We start from the raw sequence: 20,691 nt of genomic DNA, 5'->3' as shown, positions 1-20,691 counted from the left end.
TTGTGTTAATTAATGCAATGTTGATATTCATACAGGTTGCAAAGTGTAATTGCTGACATGTTACTGTCTCGCCTCACTATTTAGTGAAGCAGTAGGGTCCTACGCAGAAAACCAGAGGATAACAGCTGTCCGCAGGGTTTATCAGCGAGGCTGTGTGAACCCTATGATCAACATTGAACAGCTTTGGCGAGATTATAACAAGTATGAAGAGGTAAATGAAAAGATGCTAGCATTCCAACTTGAGTGACTCTAACACAACTATTTTCTTCCTCTGCAGTGGAAGCTTTTTCTGATCAAGCAAGGTGAATAGCCTCTTGTCTCATACTGTTCAAAATTAAAATCATTTAAAATCATCTTCTGCATTTAAGACCAGCCATTCATATTCCTTCCCCCTTTGTTGCTTTGTTTATCACCTCAAATCAAAAACAGTCTAGAGAATTTGAAAGCTAACACATTATTTGGTAAAGCTGAGTTAACTTCAGAAAGGCATTCATATTTGTAAGCAAGTAAATCCTATCCCACTGAAATCTCTGGGATTCTTGTTTGACTGTGGATTTTTGTACCTGATCTCAATGATGCAGAATTTACATGTGGAGAATATTGGATTGCAGATACAGTTTTGATCATTTTGGCCACAAGGTATATATTCTGCGATAATCCTAGCCCAAGAATAGCTAATGAATCGTTTGGGAAACAAACTTTTTCATAACATAAGCAGGTAAATTTTAGTTTTTTTATAACATTTTAAATCTGAATTTCATTGACTTTTTCTTCAAGTTTATTGAACTTAAGCATTTACTGTCTGCCATAATCACAGTGAATTCAGAATTATTTCTGAAATTACATTTCTGAAGCCTGATTAACTGATGTTCCCAAGCCAGAAGTTTACCTTTATTAAAAGTAGAAAGAAGTGCCTTCTGGTTTTGCGTCGCAACAAGACGGGACGCAGGAAGGCAGAGCTCTGTTTTCTGTGCCCGATTTTGCCCTGCTGGGGGCCCTGAAAAGGGCCTAAAGTCACCCCGAAGAGGCGATGAAGAAGGAGGGCTGCCTTGTCTGTCATGGAGAGATGGCGGTCCCTCTGTTCAATCCAAGGACAGCCCCCTAAACCAGCAGGGGGAAAGACCGGCCACACCTCTGTAGCCAACCATTGGATGCTGACAACTGAAGAACAAAAGCTTTAATTAGCACATCGTAAACAACATGTATGGACTGGGTGAGAATATTGATCCTTTCTTTGCTATTTTACAACTGAATTTCCTGGGAAAGGCTCCCAAGAAGCTTTAAACCTCTGGATATGAATGGAAGTGGCATTTTAAATGTTTTATGGAAGACAGAGATACACAATACTGAAGTGAAAGTAATACAAAGCTACAGTTTTGATAAATCTGAGAACAGAGATAATTGTTAAGATTTTCTCTTTGGAAAAAAAACGAGGTGAATTGTAAGAAATATAAGAAATCAACCCTTTGTTTTAAGAGTGGAAAATGGACTTTGAATTACATCTAGTGGTGGACTTTACTACAGCACCATAACTAGCTCCTGGGCTGCTTGGTGAATTTCAGCTTAAGGGAGAACAGCTGGCAATAAAGGAAAATATTTTGGCATATTTATCATCCCGACCTTCATGGACTATAAATACCTACTAAGCTTTTAATTTCAAGAGCTAATGGGAGAGAAAGAAAATTTTTGACCTTTGAATACGTCTGGCTGCAAGGAAATTGAACATTTTGAACACTGGGAACTTTGTGGATTACAACCTTGCCTGACTGATAATTTTCAGGATACTTGAGACAAAGGATTACTATAAAATATTGCTATTAGGACTGGATTATAAAAGCTATATATAAAGACCAGAAAACTAGAGTAAATTTTGTTCCACTCTTACTGAGACTGGTGATACTAGACGATTTCTAGGAATGATGCCTCAAAAAAAAAAAAAAAAAACCAAATACCTTTCAGAATGAAATACTCTCTGTGCTACAGCAAATTCATCAAACAATTGTTGCATACAAAGAGGACATAAAAAGAAACTATAATGAGACTAAAAATAATAACCTAGAGGATATAAAGGACCAAATCTCCAAATTGAAGCTACAACTGGAAAGCTCCTAGACAACGACTACAAAAAATATGAACAAATAAACCAGAAATCAGAGGGTGAAGCAGAAGAAATGGACCTAAAGATGGAGGAGATAGGAGAAGGGAAATACGGATTTCCATACACAAATAAAATACTGTAAGACCTACCTATAACAATGAAAATACAATAGACCCTTTACTCCTTTCTCCAAAATACAGCTAGTGACAAGGAAGAAGATTCTAGAAAATGGAACATAGAGCGGGCAGGGGAAAATGTCTAGGGAATGTGGATGGGCGGAGTTCCTCTCCAAAAATACTCTACCTAAATTGTCTTTCTCATGCCAAACAGCTTTCACAAAAATAGAAAGAAAATTCTTAGGCGATTTAATTGCCTTGGTCTGGAAAGCTGCTTGGCAAAGAAAGAAAGTGAGAGTTAGACTTAAAAAAACAGAGGATTTGATCTACCAGAGGGGGCACTATCTCTTTAATATACTTGTTTGAATATGATTAAAAGAACAGATGACCCTTAGATATAACTAGATTTTTATAATGGAAGATATGATTTAGAATTAAAATAACTTTTTTCTTCTTTTGATATGGGAAATTTGAAAATAAAAGGAGGATTGGTATGAATAAATTTTTTTAGCTATATAAATGTAATTAATATTGAGAAAATCATAACTGACAAAGATACTTTAAATATTGATGGGAAATCAAACTTTAATAAGAGCATGAAAAACAGGATATTGACTTATGAATTGATATTGTTATTTCTATAATATTAGTAAAATATGATGAAGATGTCTATATCTAATTTTTTATACATCAGTAGTACTAAGAATTGTAATTGTTTAATGAGAGGAAAAGGGAAAAAATATGGGGAAGAAAGGAAGATCATGGAAGAAATACTGGATTGTGCAGTATTTATTTATTTATTTATGAGACTTATATACCGCTTTAAGTGCAAGCACTCTCTAAGCGGTGTACACCAGTAAGCAATATATATATATATTTACATTGCCCCCAACAATCTGGGTCCTCATTTTACCTACCTCGGAAGGATGGAAGGCTGAGTCAACCTTGAGCCGGTGAGATTTGAACCGCTGACCTGCTGAACACAGTACTGCACTCTAACTGCTGCGCCACCTCGGCTCCAGATATCTTCTTGTTTACTATGCTCTAAAGATTGTAATTTTTAAAAATTAATAAAACCTATAAAGAAATAAATAAAAGTAGAAAGAAGTGGATGGAGTTAATATGAATTGTTTATGTACCAGTTATAATAACAATATGAATACCCTATATTGACAACCAGTGGCTGGTTATTTAAAAAACTGAAAACTGTGAAACTAATTCATCTAAAAATGTGGCTAATGCCACAGAAACCTCCTCCCCTCCATCCGCCCTTCCTTCTTTCCTTCCTTCCTTCCTTCCTTCCTTCCTTCCTTCCTTCCTTCCTTCCTTCCTTCTTCCTCAAGAAATCTGTTCTAGTCAAAGTTTTTGAAGGTTTTCTTTAATTACGTACATTTCTGCTCATTCTTCTTTTAAATTTTCATATTATAGTTATGCTGTATATACCGTACAGCAGAGGTCCCCAACCTTGTGGGCACCAGGGACCGGTTCCGTGGAGAAAGGTTTCTCCGCGGACTGGACAGTACGTGGTTTTGTGTGCTGCCTGCATTGCCTCCCAGTTGGAAAGTTGAGAATTCAGTCCTAGGTAGTGGCAGTTTCTCCTCTAGGATGCAAAGAAAAAATATCTGCTGTGATCTCTATGTGGCATCAGGATGGGCATCCAGTCAGTAAATGCTCAACTCCATCCAGTCGCTCCAACTCTACCTTGAATCAAGGGATTAGAGGGTCGTGAAAAGGGAGCTGTGTATACCATATTTAATAAAATACATAAAAGGTCTCAGTGAATCTCTGCAAGTACAAGTTTTCAGAGTTTTAACAGCTTGTTCTCTTCTTCCAGGGAATCAATATCCACTTAGCCAAAAAAATGATTGAAGATCGTAGTAGAGATTATATGAATGCTAGACGTGTTGCTAAGGTATGGATGATGGTAGATTTTTGTTTTCCTTTTAACAAATACATTTTGGTGAAACACTGAACTGCAATACGTGTTCAGTAGAATAACTTTCAAATATTAAAAATACAACACATTATTGAATTATTAGTCTTGTTTTAAATGTTGTAATATCTGCCTATCTTTTAGGAGTATGAGACTGTGATGAAAGGTCTGGATCGTAATGCTCCCTCTGTCCCACCACAAAATACTCCACAAGAAGCACAGCAGGTAGACATGTGGAAGAAATACATTCAGTGGGAAAAGAGTAACCCTCTGCGTACTGAAGACCAAACCCTCATCACAAAGAGAGGTAACTTCATTTTTTTTTTTTTGTTTTACTTTTCAGATACTTTGATAGAGTCTAGATCAGTGTTTCTCAACCTTGACAATTTTAAGGCATGTGGACTTCAACTCCCAGAATTCCACAGCCAGCATTGCTGGCTGTGGAATTCTGGGAGTTGAAATCCACATGCCTTAAAATTGTCAAGGTTGAGAAACACTGGTCTAGATTCTAAATCAAGAGTACTGTGTTATGTGCTAAGTCTTGTCTTACTGCCCAGATCACTTCCATGATGGAATTGCAAGGCATTTGCAAACAGAATCTGATCATTTTGGCATAGAAGAATAAATCTACCTTTGCTTAGATTACAGGATACAAGAATGATTCCCTTGTGTGATAAATACTATGATATTTCTCAGGTCACCAACAATTTTAAATGTTTAAAAAAAACTACAGTGAAAATACAAAACAACAAGTACATTTGTGAGAATGCCCTCAAATTTACAAACTTAGTGGAGGGCAATAAGAGGTCATTTTTCAGTCAGACAATGCATGATTGGTTAATGAGGAGCTTGGTGAAACATTGTGCTTTAAATAAGTAATTATTTGTTTTGCAAAATGCCAAATAAGCATTGTCTCTGTGTCTTCTCCTAGTGATGTTTGCATATGAACAATGCCTCTTAGTATTGGGTCATCATCCTGATATCTGGTACGAAGCTGCACAATATCTTGAACAATCCAGCAAGCTGCTAGCTGAGAAAGGGGTAAGAAAAAATGATGAAATATCTGCATGTACACTACTGACATAGATAACACATTGCTTTGTGTTACCCATGTATTTTATTACACATTGTTATTTCATATTAAGACTGTTAATTATTTTAAAATTGATCTGTTCTTATACAAACACCTATTTGACTTAGTAAGTTAATCCAGGTTTAAATAAATGAAAATTTGTATGGAAACAAAAATAACCAGTCTTGTGAATTTATTACAGGTAGTCCTTTGATTACAATGGTAATTGAATGGGAATTCCCATCACTAAATGATATGGTCATAAAGGGTGACCACATCATATAGTGAGACTGCAATTTTGGCAGTCCAATTTCTATTGTAATCCCAGAACAGAGCGTGAAGAGGCAGCAATCCCAGGAAAGCAAGCCAGAGGATATTCTAATGCTGCTGGGGAGGTTCCACCAGGGGGCAGAGGGTTCTACAAGTAGATGCTCCAGTGCATGGGTGGGAGACTGGGGTGGGCTGCAATCAGATATTGTGGTTCATGGGCAGATGCATAAATACCATGGGATAATAATTCCAGAGCATAGGTGAGCAAAAGAGCAGTGGATGCGGGAGCAATTTTCAACTATCTGTTGGCTTTGCTATTGACTTTGCTTGAAATTATTATCCTGTGGCTGAATTTTGATCACATGATTGCAGAGGTGTTGCAATGGTCAGAACCTGAAGAATCAGTTGTAAGTGCCCTTTGTTCAGCACCATCATAATTTTAAACAGTTGCTAAACAAGGATTGTAACCCAAGGACTACTTGCATGACATAAATGTTTGCAGCCAATATATATAAAATGAACTCCAATATCTAATTAGAAATCAGTCATATTTGCTTGTTCTTGATATGCAATCCAATTAAGTTTACAATGCTATTATATATATTTTTCAGTGAGCGTGGTTTAAATGACTGAAAATTGTTTTCTGACTATCCTTTTTAATTATTTTGCCTGACAAATTCTTTTCATTATTTGATCTTATTTTAGGATATGAACAATGCTAAACTTTTCAGTGATGAAGCAGCAAATATTTATGAAAGAGCAATCAGCACTTTATTAAAAAAGAACATGCTTCTTTATTTTGCGTATGCAGATTATGAAGAGGTGAATCAAATTTCTTTATTCTCTCAAACTTTATTTTTTATACATTTTATTAATTTTTAAAAATTACAATCTTTAGAGCTTAGTAAACAACATGTTGTCTGGGTTCACATATTTAACATTAACTTCTTCAATATAAATCTATTCAGTACTGCACAATCCAGTATTTTTTCCTTGATCTTCCTTTCTTCCTCATATTTTTCCCCTTTTCCCCTCATTAAACAATTACAATTCGTAGTACTATTGATGTATACAAAATTAGATATAGACATCATCATATTTTACTAATATTATAGAAGTATCAGTAATATCAATTCATGTCAATATCCTGTTTTTCATGCTCTTATTAAAGTTTGATTTCCCATTGATATTTAAAGTATCTTTGTCAGTTATGATTTTCTCAATATTAATTACATTTATATACCTAAAAAAATTTATTCACCAAGCAGCTCAGGAACTAATTATGTACTAAATACAGGAGCTGTACTAAAATCCACCACTAGATGTAATTCAAAGTCCATTTTCCACTCTTAAAACAAAGAGTTGATTTCTTATATTTCTTATAATTCATCTCAATAATCTTTTTTTCCGAAAAGAAAATCTTAACAATTTATCTCAGTTCTCAGATTTATCAAAACTAACTTTGTATTACTTTCACTTCAGTATTGTGTATTTCTGTCCCCCATAAAAAAATTTAAAATGCCGCTTCTGTTCACATCCGGAGGTTTTAAGCTTCTTGGGAGCCTTTCTCAGGAAGTTCAGTTGTAAAATAGCAAAGAAAGGATCAATATTCTCACCCAGTCCAAACATGCTGTTTACGATGTGCTAATTAAAGCTTTTGTTCTTCGGTTGTCAGCATCTAATGGCCAGCCGCAGAGGTGTGGCCGGTCTTTCCCCTGCTTGTTTAGAGGGCTTTCTTGGATTGAACAGAGAGGCCGCTGTCTCTCCGTGAGTGACAAGGCACCCCACCTTCATTGCCTCTTTGGGGTGACTTTAGGTCCTTTTCAGGGCCCCCAGCATTGCAAAATCGGGCGCGGAAGGCAGAGCTTTGCCTTCCTGCGTCCCGTCTCACCACGACGCAAAACTGGAAGTCTATTCTCTCAAACGTTAATGAAATCCTCCCTATGGTTAGAGAATGTAATCTCCATAAAAATATAGTCGAACTATTATGCTGATCACTTTGGGCCTAAACTAATCAAATATTTTTTTAATTTTTGTAGAGTCGTATGAAATATGAGAAAGTACACAGCATATATAATAGACTCTTGGCTATTGAAGACATTGATCCCACTTTGGTATGTTTGATCTATAATACTTCAACTATCAAATAATTGCAGTTTGTCCAACTTCGATTCTCTTGGCTTAGGTCTCTCAGTGGCATTTTTTTTATCATTTCTTTGTGCTTATATAATCAATTATATGTTATTTCAGCTTTTTTCTCATTGTGATAAAGGTTATGTTGCTGTGCTTATAATTATGGAAATATGAAAAATATTACACATTGTTTCAAAATGTGTTTAAATAGAATAGCAAGTAGAAATGCTGTTAGCAATAATTTCATTTGCATTAATAGCATTAGGGTCATCAAGAATACTGGAATATCCTAGCAGAAAAAGATGGTTACCAAAAAACAAAATAAGATTTTCATAATATCTAGCTGTCTTTTATCTTTTATTTATTTTATTATAGTCTGTTTGATGTGAGCTGCCCAGAGTTGTTGAGAGTCAAGTAACATCCAAGTTTAATTTGTTATTGTTATTATTTAACTTGGGGGGATACATACATAGATATCAAAGCAAGGTGAAGAACCATATTCAAAAATAAGTTCTAGTGATACAAACTTTCTCAGATGTTTAAGGATTTGTTTATTTATTTAAACAATCTATTTGGCTGCCCAATTCATTAAATATGAAGTCCCAATTCATTAAATATGAAGTGAGCAGCCAAAATAAGATTAAAAAGTAAAACAAGATAACTAATAAACATAAAACCACCAGAACATGGTATAAAACTGGTATCTTAACTTGCACTCAGAAGCCAATAGAAGGCTAGTGTAGTTCATAAAGTAGTGATGTTACATGGGTACATTATGCTACACCCATAACTATTCGTGCCATTGCATTCTGGAGCAATTATAGCATTTGGATAGTCTTCATGGGAAGTGCCATGTACAGCTGCAGTCAGCAATTCAAGTGACAGGTAACTAAGGCGTGAGTGACAGTGAACAGTCTCCAGATCCAGGAATGAATGCGATTAATGCACAAGATGGAGTTGTTCAAAGGCCCTTTACCCACAGCTCTGCTCTTCAGAAGCTGCAAGTTCAATTTGGGCCTCCAAATTCTGCACTGAATAACGGAGTTGGAAGGGACTTTGGAGGTGTTCTAGTTCAACCCCCTGGTCAAGCAGGAAATCCTATACCATTTCAAACAAATGGTTGTCCAACCTCTTCTTAAAAACCTCCAGTGTTGGAGCAACCATAACTTTTGGAGTTGTGAGACAACTAATTTTGTCTGGGAGAATGCAACCTTGCAATCTTAAAGATGGAAGTCTATAGATGCAGGGGCAGGGGTGGAGGCATTAAAACCTTCAGCCATTCAGTCATGCTTAAATTGAGCTGAAACATGTTATTTTCCCATCCAGACACTCTCCCCAGTCTAAACACATTTTGAAAGAACCTTGTTTGCATAATTTGATTGACCAAGAGTAGAATTGTAAAGCTGTAAATCACCAGCATACTGATGATACTTAAACCCATACCGATGGATGACTTCACTCACTGGTTTCATGTTAAGTAGAAGCAAAGAGAGGGTAGAGCTCTGAAAGTACTTGAAAAATTAGTAATCTAGGGCTATATTTCTCCCAATCAAAACCAACTGGAACTGACTTGGAGGAACAAAACCACAGAGCAATGTGCCCACATACCCAATCCCCTAAGCTAATTCAGAAGGATACAATGATTGATGGTACTGAGGGCTACTGAAAGATCAAGTATGGTCAGGATGGATGCATCACGCCTATCTCAATTCTGTTGTAGGTCAACTGCAAGTGCAATTAATGCTAGCATATCAGTGTTATAGCCCAATCTGAAACGCAACAGAAAAGGGTCCAGATAATCTATTTCCTCCAGGTTCCTCTGGACCTGCAAGCCTACCACCTTCTCAAGGTTGGAGACAGGGTGAAAATCTTCCAGAGCTGTTGGATCCAATGATAGTTTCTTGAGGATGGGGTGGACCACCACCACTTTAAGGGCGGCAGAACATCTCCTCCCTCAAGGATGACTTCACCACTGCCTGGATCCAACCACAGGTTGTCTCCCAAGAGGCCTTAACCAGCCAGGAGGGACATGGATGTAAGTTACAGGAGGCCATAGATTCCTTGTCCACATCCTTGAGACCAACCGGCTTAAACTTTTCTCATATAACCATACATGACTGTGCCTCAAGCAATTTCAAAGCACCTGGACAACTGGAATCCAGTTCAGAATGGATTTTAATGACTTTATCTGCCTCAGGCATCTTTGTAGTTGTCCTGCAGATATTCCTCAGGCCCATCCCTACCTAGGAGAGACAGAGTCACCTTGAACAGGAGTTCTAGATGGCTATTTGCACCTAGAGACACAATAAGGGAAGAAAAATAATCACATTCCTGATTGAATTTATTACTCCAGAGGTATTCTAGAGATTCCTGCTGCCATTTTATTTTCAGAGCTTTCTGAAAACCAGGGAGATTTTCTGGGATCCACAAGCAGAAAGAATTTACATTGATACAGCCCAATCTGGAAGGATTGTTGACCCATTCATTCAAGGTGCAACTATGGCTTCATAGTAACTATGAAGTTCCAAGCTCCTCCTGACCCCATACCCAGGGGAGGCAAGTTGAAGTCCTTCAATTTAGTCTGGGAAACTCTACTGCCAATCCAGTTATGACACTGATCAGTTCAGAAAGCAAAGCTGGTCCAGTAGCAGCAGTCCCAATTAATCACTAAAGGCCTTATTGATCAATAAAGCCTCTGAGAGCCGTCAGGATCTTTCAAGTGACAATAGCCCCCCTGCTGCCTTGCCTTAGAATCATGGTTGGTGCTACACTTGAAACCCAGATAGGCACTTTTTTGAGGGGGGAATTTCCCCATGCCAACCAGGCTTTAGTAATAGATATCAGATCCACTTCAGTAAATCATACTAGTTATCATTATTATTAAACCTGATCAGAACTATGAGATTATATATTATCTATTATGAAAAAAGAAGGTTGATTTATTCCACTTCATTTTCACATCTAAGCAAACCTAAACAATTCATTCACAGCCCTAAAGGTGGCTGGCAATTTGGATAGCAGCTGGAGAAGCAGAAAAGCAAAGTGGCTTATAATGCCAACTCTAGGGCCAGTCACTCGAGCAATATGTTAGTGAAGACTTTTGATCAGTGAATTGTATATCAGTGCTATTTGCTATGTGGGGCTCGGTTTGATCCCCAAGGAATTTGAGAAGCAATATGAATTTAGACAATTATGTGTTGTTACGTTTTGGATACTTAAAAACTAAAAGATGTTCAATATACAGTATATGCTGCCTTGAATTTCAAAATATAAAGAAGTTTAAATATGCAACAAAGCCACATTCGTAATAAAGCGTAGATCTCTTTATACTGCACTGCAGCTTAAAGATTATCCATCCTTCAGGTTTACATTCAGTATATGAAGTTTGCAAGGCGAGCAGAAGGTATAAAATCAGGCCGAATGATATTTAAGAAAGCACGAGAAGATGCCCGCACCCGCCACCATGTCTATGTTACAGCTGCTCTGATGGAATATTATTGCAGCAAGGTAATTCTTCATAGTTAGTGAAATTATTCGATCATTTTTTTTAGATGGTTCATTTTTTACTTGACTAATTACATTTTTAAATTCACAGGACAAATCAGTGGCTTTTAAGATTTTTGAGCTAGGCTTGAAGAAATATGGAGACATTCCAGAATATGTCTTGGCATATATTGATTATCTTTCTCATTTGAATGGTAAGTCCCAGGAACTCAGAGAAGTCATTAAATTGGAGAGTATAATTCACTGTGCCTTTTTTCCACTAGAATATTAATATTCATTTATAACTGCCCTAAATGCAGTGAAAATACTAGAAAGCATTTTTGTATAAACAAAATAAATGTTTTCCCCAAAACTGAGTATCTAATTTTGGGTAATTGATCATTGTATAGGCATTCTTATAAAAAAACTGGACTTTTAAAATTTAGTGTTTGTTTATTTTTCAAAAAGCTTATTTTATCAGGATTTGTACCAGAACGGTTATTATACTCAGAAAAATCTGACTTGAAGAGGGTGTAAGCAAAGACTGATGGAGGGCTTGAATATAACAAGAGAACTAAAAAGATGAACTGGAAAGACTTTGGGTTAAACGTCCCCTCGTAGACAAATGTACAGGGAGTCCTCACATGCTGACTATCCAATTCAATAATTGAAGTTACATCAGCACTGAAAAAGTAGGTTTCTGAAAGGTCCTCAAACTGGTGGCTGTCCCAGTCACCCTGTGGTCACGCGATCATGATTTGAGTGCTTGACAACCAGTGCACATTTACAATAGTTGCAGCATCCTGTGGTTATCTGATTGCCATTTGCAGCATTCCCAGCCAGTTTAAAAATGACATTTTTTCAAATTTATCTAGAATAAATAAACTAATGAAATGTTCAGATGAAACTAAAGAAGATAGAGACTAAAAAATCTAAAGGCTATTCTAATCCTAAAGTAGCCCTATGGTGAGATAGGCAGAAAATAATAATAATAAAAAAAATAAACTGTACCCTGCTGTTGTCAATAATTGTAAATTGACTTTTAAATTCTTATGTTAAGATTTGGGTTCTGATGTGATACTGTACCTTTAATTGTAATGAATATGTAGTTAAAAGTTAAATTTATATCGCTTCTTTTCAGAGAAGCCTCTTTTGCTCAGCTTTTATGTAGGAAAAACAGCCATTAGTATCTTGTTTTGTCCATAAACAACATGTGGAATAAATAGGAATTTTTCAAAGAATTGTAGTGATTTTCTTATAATTTTTTTTAAAGGGTATGGGATGAGGAGATTTTAGGTTGAAATGATAGAGAAGGTGATAAGTTACTGAAATTGTTTCTACTTGTCTTGGTGAAGGGGGAAATCATTGCTTTGTCTTTTTTCCTTTTTTTCTTTTACAGTTTTTTTTTCTTTCCTTTTTTTCTCTGCACTTTTTTCTTTTTCAGTATTTTTCATAGTTTATCAGTTTTTTATCCTTGTTTTTTAAAACTTCAATACAAATAATTCTTAAAAATTTTCTGTTTTTAAAAATCAGACAAATATTTACGTGTTTTCATTTTTCTTTTAAACTCTGTTTTAAATAGAGGATAATAATACAAGAGTCCTGTTTGAACGTGTGTTGACTTCCGGGAGCCTTCCACCAGAGAAGTCAGGGTAAGCCTTGCCAAAGCTCCTTCCTGCAAGTGATCTCTTTTGCTTTACTTGTAAGTAAGAAGAGAGCTATTAAGAAAAGCAAAGTATGTAGGCTACTCTGCGTACATTCATTTTCTGGATGCTTTGATGGTGTTCTGATCTGGCTTTGGGACTTTGATTCACGTGCATCAGAAATGAGTTTACTGTAATCCTCTCAGTCACTCAGACAGTCAGATCGGCAGCATATAAATCTAATTAATACATAGATACATGAGTGAATGAATAGTTCCACCTCTCTGCTGGTTTTGAACCACATTCTTCCCCATCTCATCTGTGTCTACTCTTTGAAAACTACAGCAATGAGTTTTCTGCAAAAGTCACTTGTAGAGTGGCATGGCTGGTGTATAAAATTGATTAATACGAACATTCATAAATGAATGATCATACCTCTTTCCTGGCTTTCATCTTACATTCTTCCCCAACTCATCTGTTTTTACTCACTGAAAACTATTCCCTTTAACTAATGATTTCCACTTGGAGCCTATTTTGGGGGACCAAACTGCTGGGGAGTTAATGTACATTTGTGGATTACATTGGTCTAAATTTGGTAAATAAATATTTTGTCTGCCATTTTGCTCCTAAATGTAGTGAATTGTTGTACAATCTGTGCATGCAACTCATATTGTTTTCATTTCACTTGTAAGAGGTCTTCCACCATGGCCCCTCTTTATACATAAACTGACTGGTTGCCATTCAACCTGAATCAACATTAAGTACAAAATCATTTCTTTTGACTGACCCTCCTTACTAGAGCAGCTTATAGAATAAACGCAGTTGTCATTTTTTCTGAATCTAAAATGAACATTTTCTAGAAAAAGGAGGCAGCTAAAATTAACCAGTGGGCAATTGTTGTGGCATTTCATTATAAGAAAAAAAAAATGGCTGGTATTTGAATACAATAAATTTAACATTAAAATAGTTTTTCAAACAAAGACATAGTTAATTAGTAGCAAGCCACTAACACATAAAAGATTATTTTTTTAGTAAACATGTAAACTGGTGAGTCTTGCAGTAAATTGGACTTGAAACCTGCTGGTTATTGAACAGTTGCAAAAGACATTGGTACTATTTTAGTCGGTGTAGTTAGAATATGCTTAAATAAGCATGGTTTCTGTCTCTTGTTGGGCATATAAATTAATTGTCACTGGGTTATTTGTTCTTTTTGGTATTTTCTTATACAGAGAAATATGGGCTCGATTTTTAGCTTTTGAAAGCAATATTGGTGACTTGGCTAGCATATTAAAAGTTGAAAAACGAAGGTTCACAGCTTTCAAGGAAGAATATGAGGGCAAAGAAACAGCTTTGCTGGTAGACAGGTATAAATTCATGGATCTGTACCCTTGTTCTGCCAGTGAACTCAAAGCTCTTGGTTATAAGGTAAGTTAACAGAGGACATTACGTCATGTCCATTGTACTCTTTCATAATTTAAAGAATTTATTTATTTATTTAGTCACATGAATTCATGTGAATTCATTAACGCTTTTCTTGCAATATGATTTCCAGGATGTCTCTCGTGCAAAGCTATCAACCATAATTCCAGATCCTGTAGTGGCACCTTCAATAGTCCCTGTGCTAAAAGATGAAGGAGACAGAAAGCCAGAATATCCAAAACCAGATACCCAGCAGATGATTCCATTTCAACCAAGACATTTAGCACGTAAGCTGATTGCTAAATTTTGTCAATATAAAAAGGGAAATTCTCTGCTATATTCTGACTGAAACTTTATTTTAAAAATGTTTTTCTAGTTCACTCTTACACATGTATTCATTTAAGAGCGTGTAGCAACCTCTTGAGTTTGAGTTAAATCGTTTAATCTCAGATTTTTATTCACTGCGATTCATCTCCAAAATAAACAAAGCTCCAATCAAGGCTTTTTACTTTTGCTATAAAACCATTAAGAGTTATTTTTGTGTTATTATATTCTAGCTCCAGGTTTACATCCAGTTCCTGGTGGTGTTTTCCCTGTTCCACCTGCTGCCGTAGTTCTAATGAAACTTCTTCCACCTCCTGTGTGTTTTCAGGTTAGTTGTAATGAAATCTTCTGAAGACTTTGCAGTTTAGTAGTTCATTTCATTAATATTACATTTATTGAACTGTCATGCTTTAATGACAATATTTCTATTAAATGGCCTATCTTTTTTTCTTGTGCAGGGTCCATTTGTGCAAGTGGATGAACTCATGGAGATTGTCAGAAGATGCAAACTTCCAGACAGTAAGTTGTTTTGCCTCTGGCCCCCATTATGGAAATATCTGGTGGTAGTACATTATCACCTGTGTTGTACCTGTTCCATATCAGAGTATTTGTTCCCCACTCATCCCATATACCTGCTTTCCTAAGCAATGGATTCAAGGCTGGTGATATAATGGAACTTCACCAGATTGGCTTGACTGTTCTTAGAGAAACTGGATAGATCTGTATTTGGAAAATGGGAAACTATATACTATGGGCACAATTATTAGACAGCTTGTATTTTGGAGGATTAGTTTTCTTATTGAACAACTACACTGCTCTTGGTCAATCCAAAATGTTAATAAACCTGAAAGCTGAATATTTAAGAAAGTAAAAGTGAGGTTTTGGCTTTCTTAGGAGAATATGTGTGCACAATTATTGGGCAACTATTAGTGCGCAGAATTATTAGGCAACTAAATGAAAAATGAAAATTTGCCCATCTCATTCATTTATTTGCATCTGTTAAAGAGAGAACAACTCAAAATGTATAAACATTTCTGATATTTCAAACCAAAAAATCAGTGACCAATACAGCCACCCTTCTTTTCAATAACAGTCATAAGCCTTCCATTCATGGAGTCTGTCAGTTTCTTGATCTGTTGACGATCAATGTTTTGTGCAGCAGCAACCACAGTGTCCACTGTTCAGAGAAGTATACTGTTTTCCTTCACCGTAAATCTCCCATTTAAGAAGGGCCCACAAATTCTCAATAGGGTTTAGGTCAGGTGAGGGAGGGGGCCATGTCATTATTCTTTCAACTTTAAGGCCTTTACTGGCTAGCCATGTAGTGAAGTACTTCGATGCATGCAATGGAGGATTGTCCTGCATAAAAATTACAGTCTTCTTGAAAGATGCACTTTTTCCTGTATCACTGCTTGAAGAAATTGTCTTCTAAAAACTGGCAGTAGGTTTGGGAGTTGATTTTGAGTCTCTCTTCAATCTGAAAAGATCCAACTAGCTCTTATTTAATAATACCAGCCCATACCAGTACCCCACCTCCACCTTGCTGGCATCTGAGTCGAAGTGGAGTTCTGTGCCTGTTACTGATCCAACCACAGGCCCGTCCATCTGGTCCATCAAAAGTCACTCTCATCTCTTCAGTCCATATAAAACCTTTGAAAAATCTGTCTTGCCATTTCAACGTATGTGTCTTGTTCACTGGTGGTTGGGTTTTAGCCTTCCTTACCTTGGCCGTGTCTCTGAGCAGTGAACACCTTGTACTTATGGGCACTCCAGATAGTTTGCAGTTCTGGGAATATGACAGCACTGGAGGATAATGAGTTCCTGGTAGCTTCACGTTTGATTCTTCTCAAATCTTTGGCAGTTAATGTGCGTCTTTTTTTCTCAACATGTTTCTTGTGACCCTGCTGACTATTTGCAACGAAACATTTGATGTTTCTGTGATCACGCCCCAATTTCAAGAGTGCTGCATCCCTCTAAAAGACTTTTTACAATTTGTGACTTTTCAGAGTCAGTTAAATCTCTTTTTTGGCCCATTTTGCCTGAGGAAAAGAAGCTGCCTAATAATTATGTACACCTTGATACAGGGTGTTGATCTTCTTAAGTCACGTCCTCCCTCATTACACAAATATACATCACCTGATATGCTTATATTCACTAAGCATTCAAGTTTCTACAACTTGGAAGTGAAAAATATGCATGAAAATGATGATACAGTCAAAATACTCACTTGCCTAATAATTATGCACACTATATGGTGACCACCAGATCTATAGTGTGCATAATTATAAGGCAAGTGAGTATTTTGACCATATCATCATTTTCATGCATATTTTTCATATTTAAATAATGGTGTTATATAAAGTCATCCTTAATTTTGGGGGGGGTGGCCGTTTGAGCAAAAATATTTGACAGTATTCTATTCTTTTCTCAGTAATTACTGATGGATGTATTTATAGTATCTCTGAATATAGATCATGTATATGTGCACAACTATCGAGCAAACTTTTTTTCTACAAAATGAACTCTTTTCTTCCCTCTTCCAAAGCTGTGGATGAAGCTGTACGGATTATTACAGGAGGCTTACCTGACCTTTCAATGGAAGGGAATGGACCTTTGGAAAATAATGCCCTTCTCAATAAATCTGTCAAAAGACCAAATGAAGATTCAGATGACGACGAGGAAAAGGGGTCAGTGGTTCCTCCAATTCACGATATTTACAGAGCACGACAACAGAAGCGAATCCGATGAGGCATGTTGCAAATTCAGTTGTGAAAATAAAGGACTTGTAATATTTTGTCTTTCAACAAATCAAATGTTTAAAAAGAATTGAAAGTTTCTAACATGCATCTTGCAACTGAGGTTGTTTTGTTACTGTGGTGCCTCTTTTTTACCAGCCGTTTTTTTCATCAGAAAAGGAAAAAGGCAGATGAGAGTTCTGGCAGCAACTACACATTGGAACACAGACTGTGCAAAATGTTTGCCATGTGTTTGGTTGATCTTCAGATGTATCCTCACATATCACTTGAATTCTTGTGGGGATTTTGACAGTTTTATTTTTAAAAACTGGAAAGCTTATAATGGGGAAATATTTTAAATTCACATTTCTGAAAAACAAAACTGTTTTCACTTTGCTCATGTAGTGTCTGTCCTGCCTTATTCTTCATTTTAATTTATGGCAGAATGAATGGAAGCTGTTTTGTAGTTTAAAATAGAAAAAAATGTTCCTTTCAAATAAAGGATCTCCATAAAGTTACGTCTCATGAATTTTGTTGATACAAAAATTGTCAGCATCTCAAAACCACTGATCATCCTACGGTAAATACTGAAATGAAATTTTGGTTCTGTTGGTGTTTACTTAGTATATATTTAAGTTTGTCTTCCGCATTATTTTTCTAAGCATTGTTTTCCTTAGAGTTGATGTGTGACAAAAGTGATATGAAATAAACTTTGATAAAGAGAAATGAAATTTGTAATTCAAAGATGCAATTAATCACAGCATTGAAATATAAATAGGTAATTGTCCAAAGCATGAAAATTAATTCACAAAAGTATCTAGAATGAGTCTGCTAATAATACAAATATATAGAAATAAAATTCTATACAAATATAGAAATAGAAAATGGTTTGAGATCCTTTTGAACTGAATAGTTCCCATTAAGTTTTGTTTTTGTTACATAAATAATAACTGGATGCAGAAAATATTTCTGGTATTTTTCAAATTACAGAATAAAAATGCTAAGTACTATAATAACTACAGATACCTTCTATTTTCCAGCATATAAGCTAGCTTCAAGATAAGGGAGAAGATTTTAGTTTGCCACTTGCCTATTACCTTTAATTGTACGGAATGTATTAAATACAATGCAAAGCATTTAGTATTTCTGTAGTCAATACAACTAATTATCAAATTTATCTTTATGACCTACTATTTGCCCTCTCAGTACTTTTAAATCACTCAGGAGAAGTTTACATTTCAAGTTGAAGCCTGCAATATGCAAATCTGAATGCAAATTTCATATAAAAAGTGAGTCACTCTTTATTGTGTGTACTATAATTTTAATAGAACTATTGTGGTCCCTGAAGAAGATAAGATACATTCTCTAACATATGCATTGTTGGTAATTTTGAGAGGAATAAGACTTTGTAACTTAGCATCAGATTCCACTTCATCTGTTCCATACAAGAAACGCAAACTTTGGTCTCTGTGGAGAGATGCTGGAAGAATCTGAGGTTTGGGCCTCCCTATATTATTTTCCATGAACAAAATTGGAAGAAAGGAACTGGTTTGGATGGTTTGAGAGCACACATAGATTACTGCAGATATGACATTGTTTCACTTGTGAGGATATGAAAAAAATGTATTAATCAGAAATAGAATAATTTCATCGCCACTCCTTTTGATAGCTATTAAAGAACAATTATAATCACGAAAAAGTGGTTTGTAGCTTCAGCATCAGTGATGCATAATGCTGTTTGCCATTAAGGATTAGCACATTAACACAGCATGTGATTTAAAGCTACTTTTCTGCCACTGTAGGTTTTTTCCCATCCCCTTTCACTGCTTTATAGGCAAGAGTAATAGACTTCAAGCCAGGAATCATACGGTTATCACACCAAGATCCATTCAAGCACCAGGCACAAGGTGTATACCCTTAACAATCGAACGGATTTGCCAAACCTGAATTAAATGTCAGTTCTTCAGGACTCTTGGTCATTCCTGTTCCTCTTTGTCACTTCATTTACAATGTGGGAGTCATTTTAGAAAACCTTGTGTTGCTTGAAGAGTTGCCTATTTTAATGCAGCGTTTTTCTTTTTGAGCTTAATGTGGGGATAAAAATTCTAAAGGGAACAAATGAAGCAAAACCCAAACCTAAAGCAAGCATTTGTGAAAAAAACAAATGTTTGACAATGGTGAAAATAAAAACAACAAAAATGGGATAAATTATTGGAAACTACAGCAAACATACAGCATAAAAATTATTAATTTATTACAGATGAATTACCATCTCATATTAAAGATGCACATACAGCATAGGTGGCAGCAACACTGAGGGAAAACATCAAGCTTGCATATTAACAATTCAAAAATTCCCATAAATACAAACATATCAGACAATTCTGATAAAACACTAAATTTCCACCAATAAGGGTTTTTCAATTGCTTTCTGTCTTATAGCAATAAAATTGGTGGATGGGTAAATTTAAATATCAGATAATAGCTAAGAATCTGGAGTCTAGGTTTAACGTAAGGGTTAATTTCCACAATTGGTGAGATTAAATGATTAGGTTTGGCTTTAGAGTTACTGACCATTCTTTCTTTTAATGTTAGCAATATTAAGTTTTAAACTGCTTGTTTACATAAAATATTTGGACTCCTATTTTTTGCTTATTAAAATTCTGAGGCATCAAATTTCAAAAGGAAGGCATTTACAGGAATATTCTTTAACTAAAAAACTAACCCTTCACAAGGTGTTCAATGATATATACTGAACATGTTGCATAGAAATAATAATAATAAATAAATAAATACCAAATCCATTCTAAACATCTGGCTGATTGTGCAACCAGACATAATATAAATAATAAATTAAAATTTGCATACCACTTAATTCCCAGCATCTCTGGGCAGCTCACAACAATCAATAAAGAAATTATTAAAAAGTCAATAAAACAATCTAATAAAGCTATGTCAGACCAATTATTGTTTAGTTTAGAATATGATCAGATATTTTGTTTTTAAGAAATTCTAATAATTAAAAGGATTATTTAAGTGAAAAATCTGAGATCTGCCACCCTATAAGCTTTTGCTATTTGACAAGGCTCAGTTGTATTTAACAGATGACACCATATTGCATCCATCTTTCCAACTAAAACCTCTGTGCTTTATTATATCCGTTTTTTGAATTTAACTTTCATTCTAACACATAACACTTTTTAGGTCAGCTACCTTAATTAATACAATAAATAAATAGACTTTATTTTATTAAACTTCAACACTGGAAAGCAATCCACCAGTAATTCTGCTTCGGAAACCCAGTTATTTTCTCAAAAACTCATATTGTTTCATGTTTATGAATTCTTGAAATTAGTTTTTAAAGTAGCCAAGCAGATTTCAATAAATGTATTGGAATATAATTGTATAAGTAATGCACTATCTTAACAATCTTAACATCTGAATCATATAAACATAAACTTTTAC

The 20,691-nt window shown here is 35.5% G+C and overlaps 1 protein-coding gene across 1 annotated transcript in view; it reads left to right on the top strand.

Annotated features, from left to right (window-relative positions):
• CSTF3 (cleavage stimulation factor subunit 3) overlaps window positions 1-17,740 on the top strand; it is a 59,309-nt gene extending 41,569 nt beyond the window's left edge. The window contains exons 8-21 of the mRNA XM_039355933.1: window positions 85-211; window positions 4,049-4,126; window positions 4,292-4,454; window positions 5,079-5,188; window positions 6,195-6,311; window positions 7,529-7,603; window positions 10,986-11,129; window positions 11,218-11,320; window positions 12,688-12,757; window positions 13,978-14,173; window positions 14,301-14,454; window positions 14,725-14,819; window positions 14,950-15,010; window positions 17,037-17,740. Coding sequence (XP_039211867.1) covers window positions 85-211; window positions 4,049-4,126; window positions 4,292-4,454; window positions 5,079-5,188; window positions 6,195-6,311; window positions 7,529-7,603; window positions 10,986-11,129; window positions 11,218-11,320; window positions 12,688-12,757; window positions 13,978-14,173; window positions 14,301-14,454; window positions 14,725-14,819; window positions 14,950-15,010; window positions 17,037-17,239 — 1,696 coding nt within the window. The 3' untranslated portion in view covers window positions 17,240-17,740. The remainder of the gene's footprint in view (window positions 1-84; window positions 212-4,048; window positions 4,127-4,291; window positions 4,455-5,078; window positions 5,189-6,194; window positions 6,312-7,528; window positions 7,604-10,985; window positions 11,130-11,217; window positions 11,321-12,687; window positions 12,758-13,977; window positions 14,174-14,300; window positions 14,455-14,724; window positions 14,820-14,949; window positions 15,011-17,036) is intronic.
• Window positions 17,741-20,691: the final 2,951 nt, after the last annotated feature.

The sequence above is a fragment of the Crotalus tigris genome, unplaced genomic scaffold, assembly GCF_016545835.1.
Source record: "Crotalus tigris isolate CLP2741 ecotype Arizona unplaced genomic scaffold, ASM1654583v1 scf7180000018777.2418813, whole genome shotgun sequence".
NCBI classification, from domain to species: Eukaryota; Metazoa; Chordata; class Lepidosauria; order Squamata; family Viperidae; genus Crotalus; species Crotalus tigris.
This window is presented reverse-complemented; position numbering and strand designations above follow the sequence as displayed.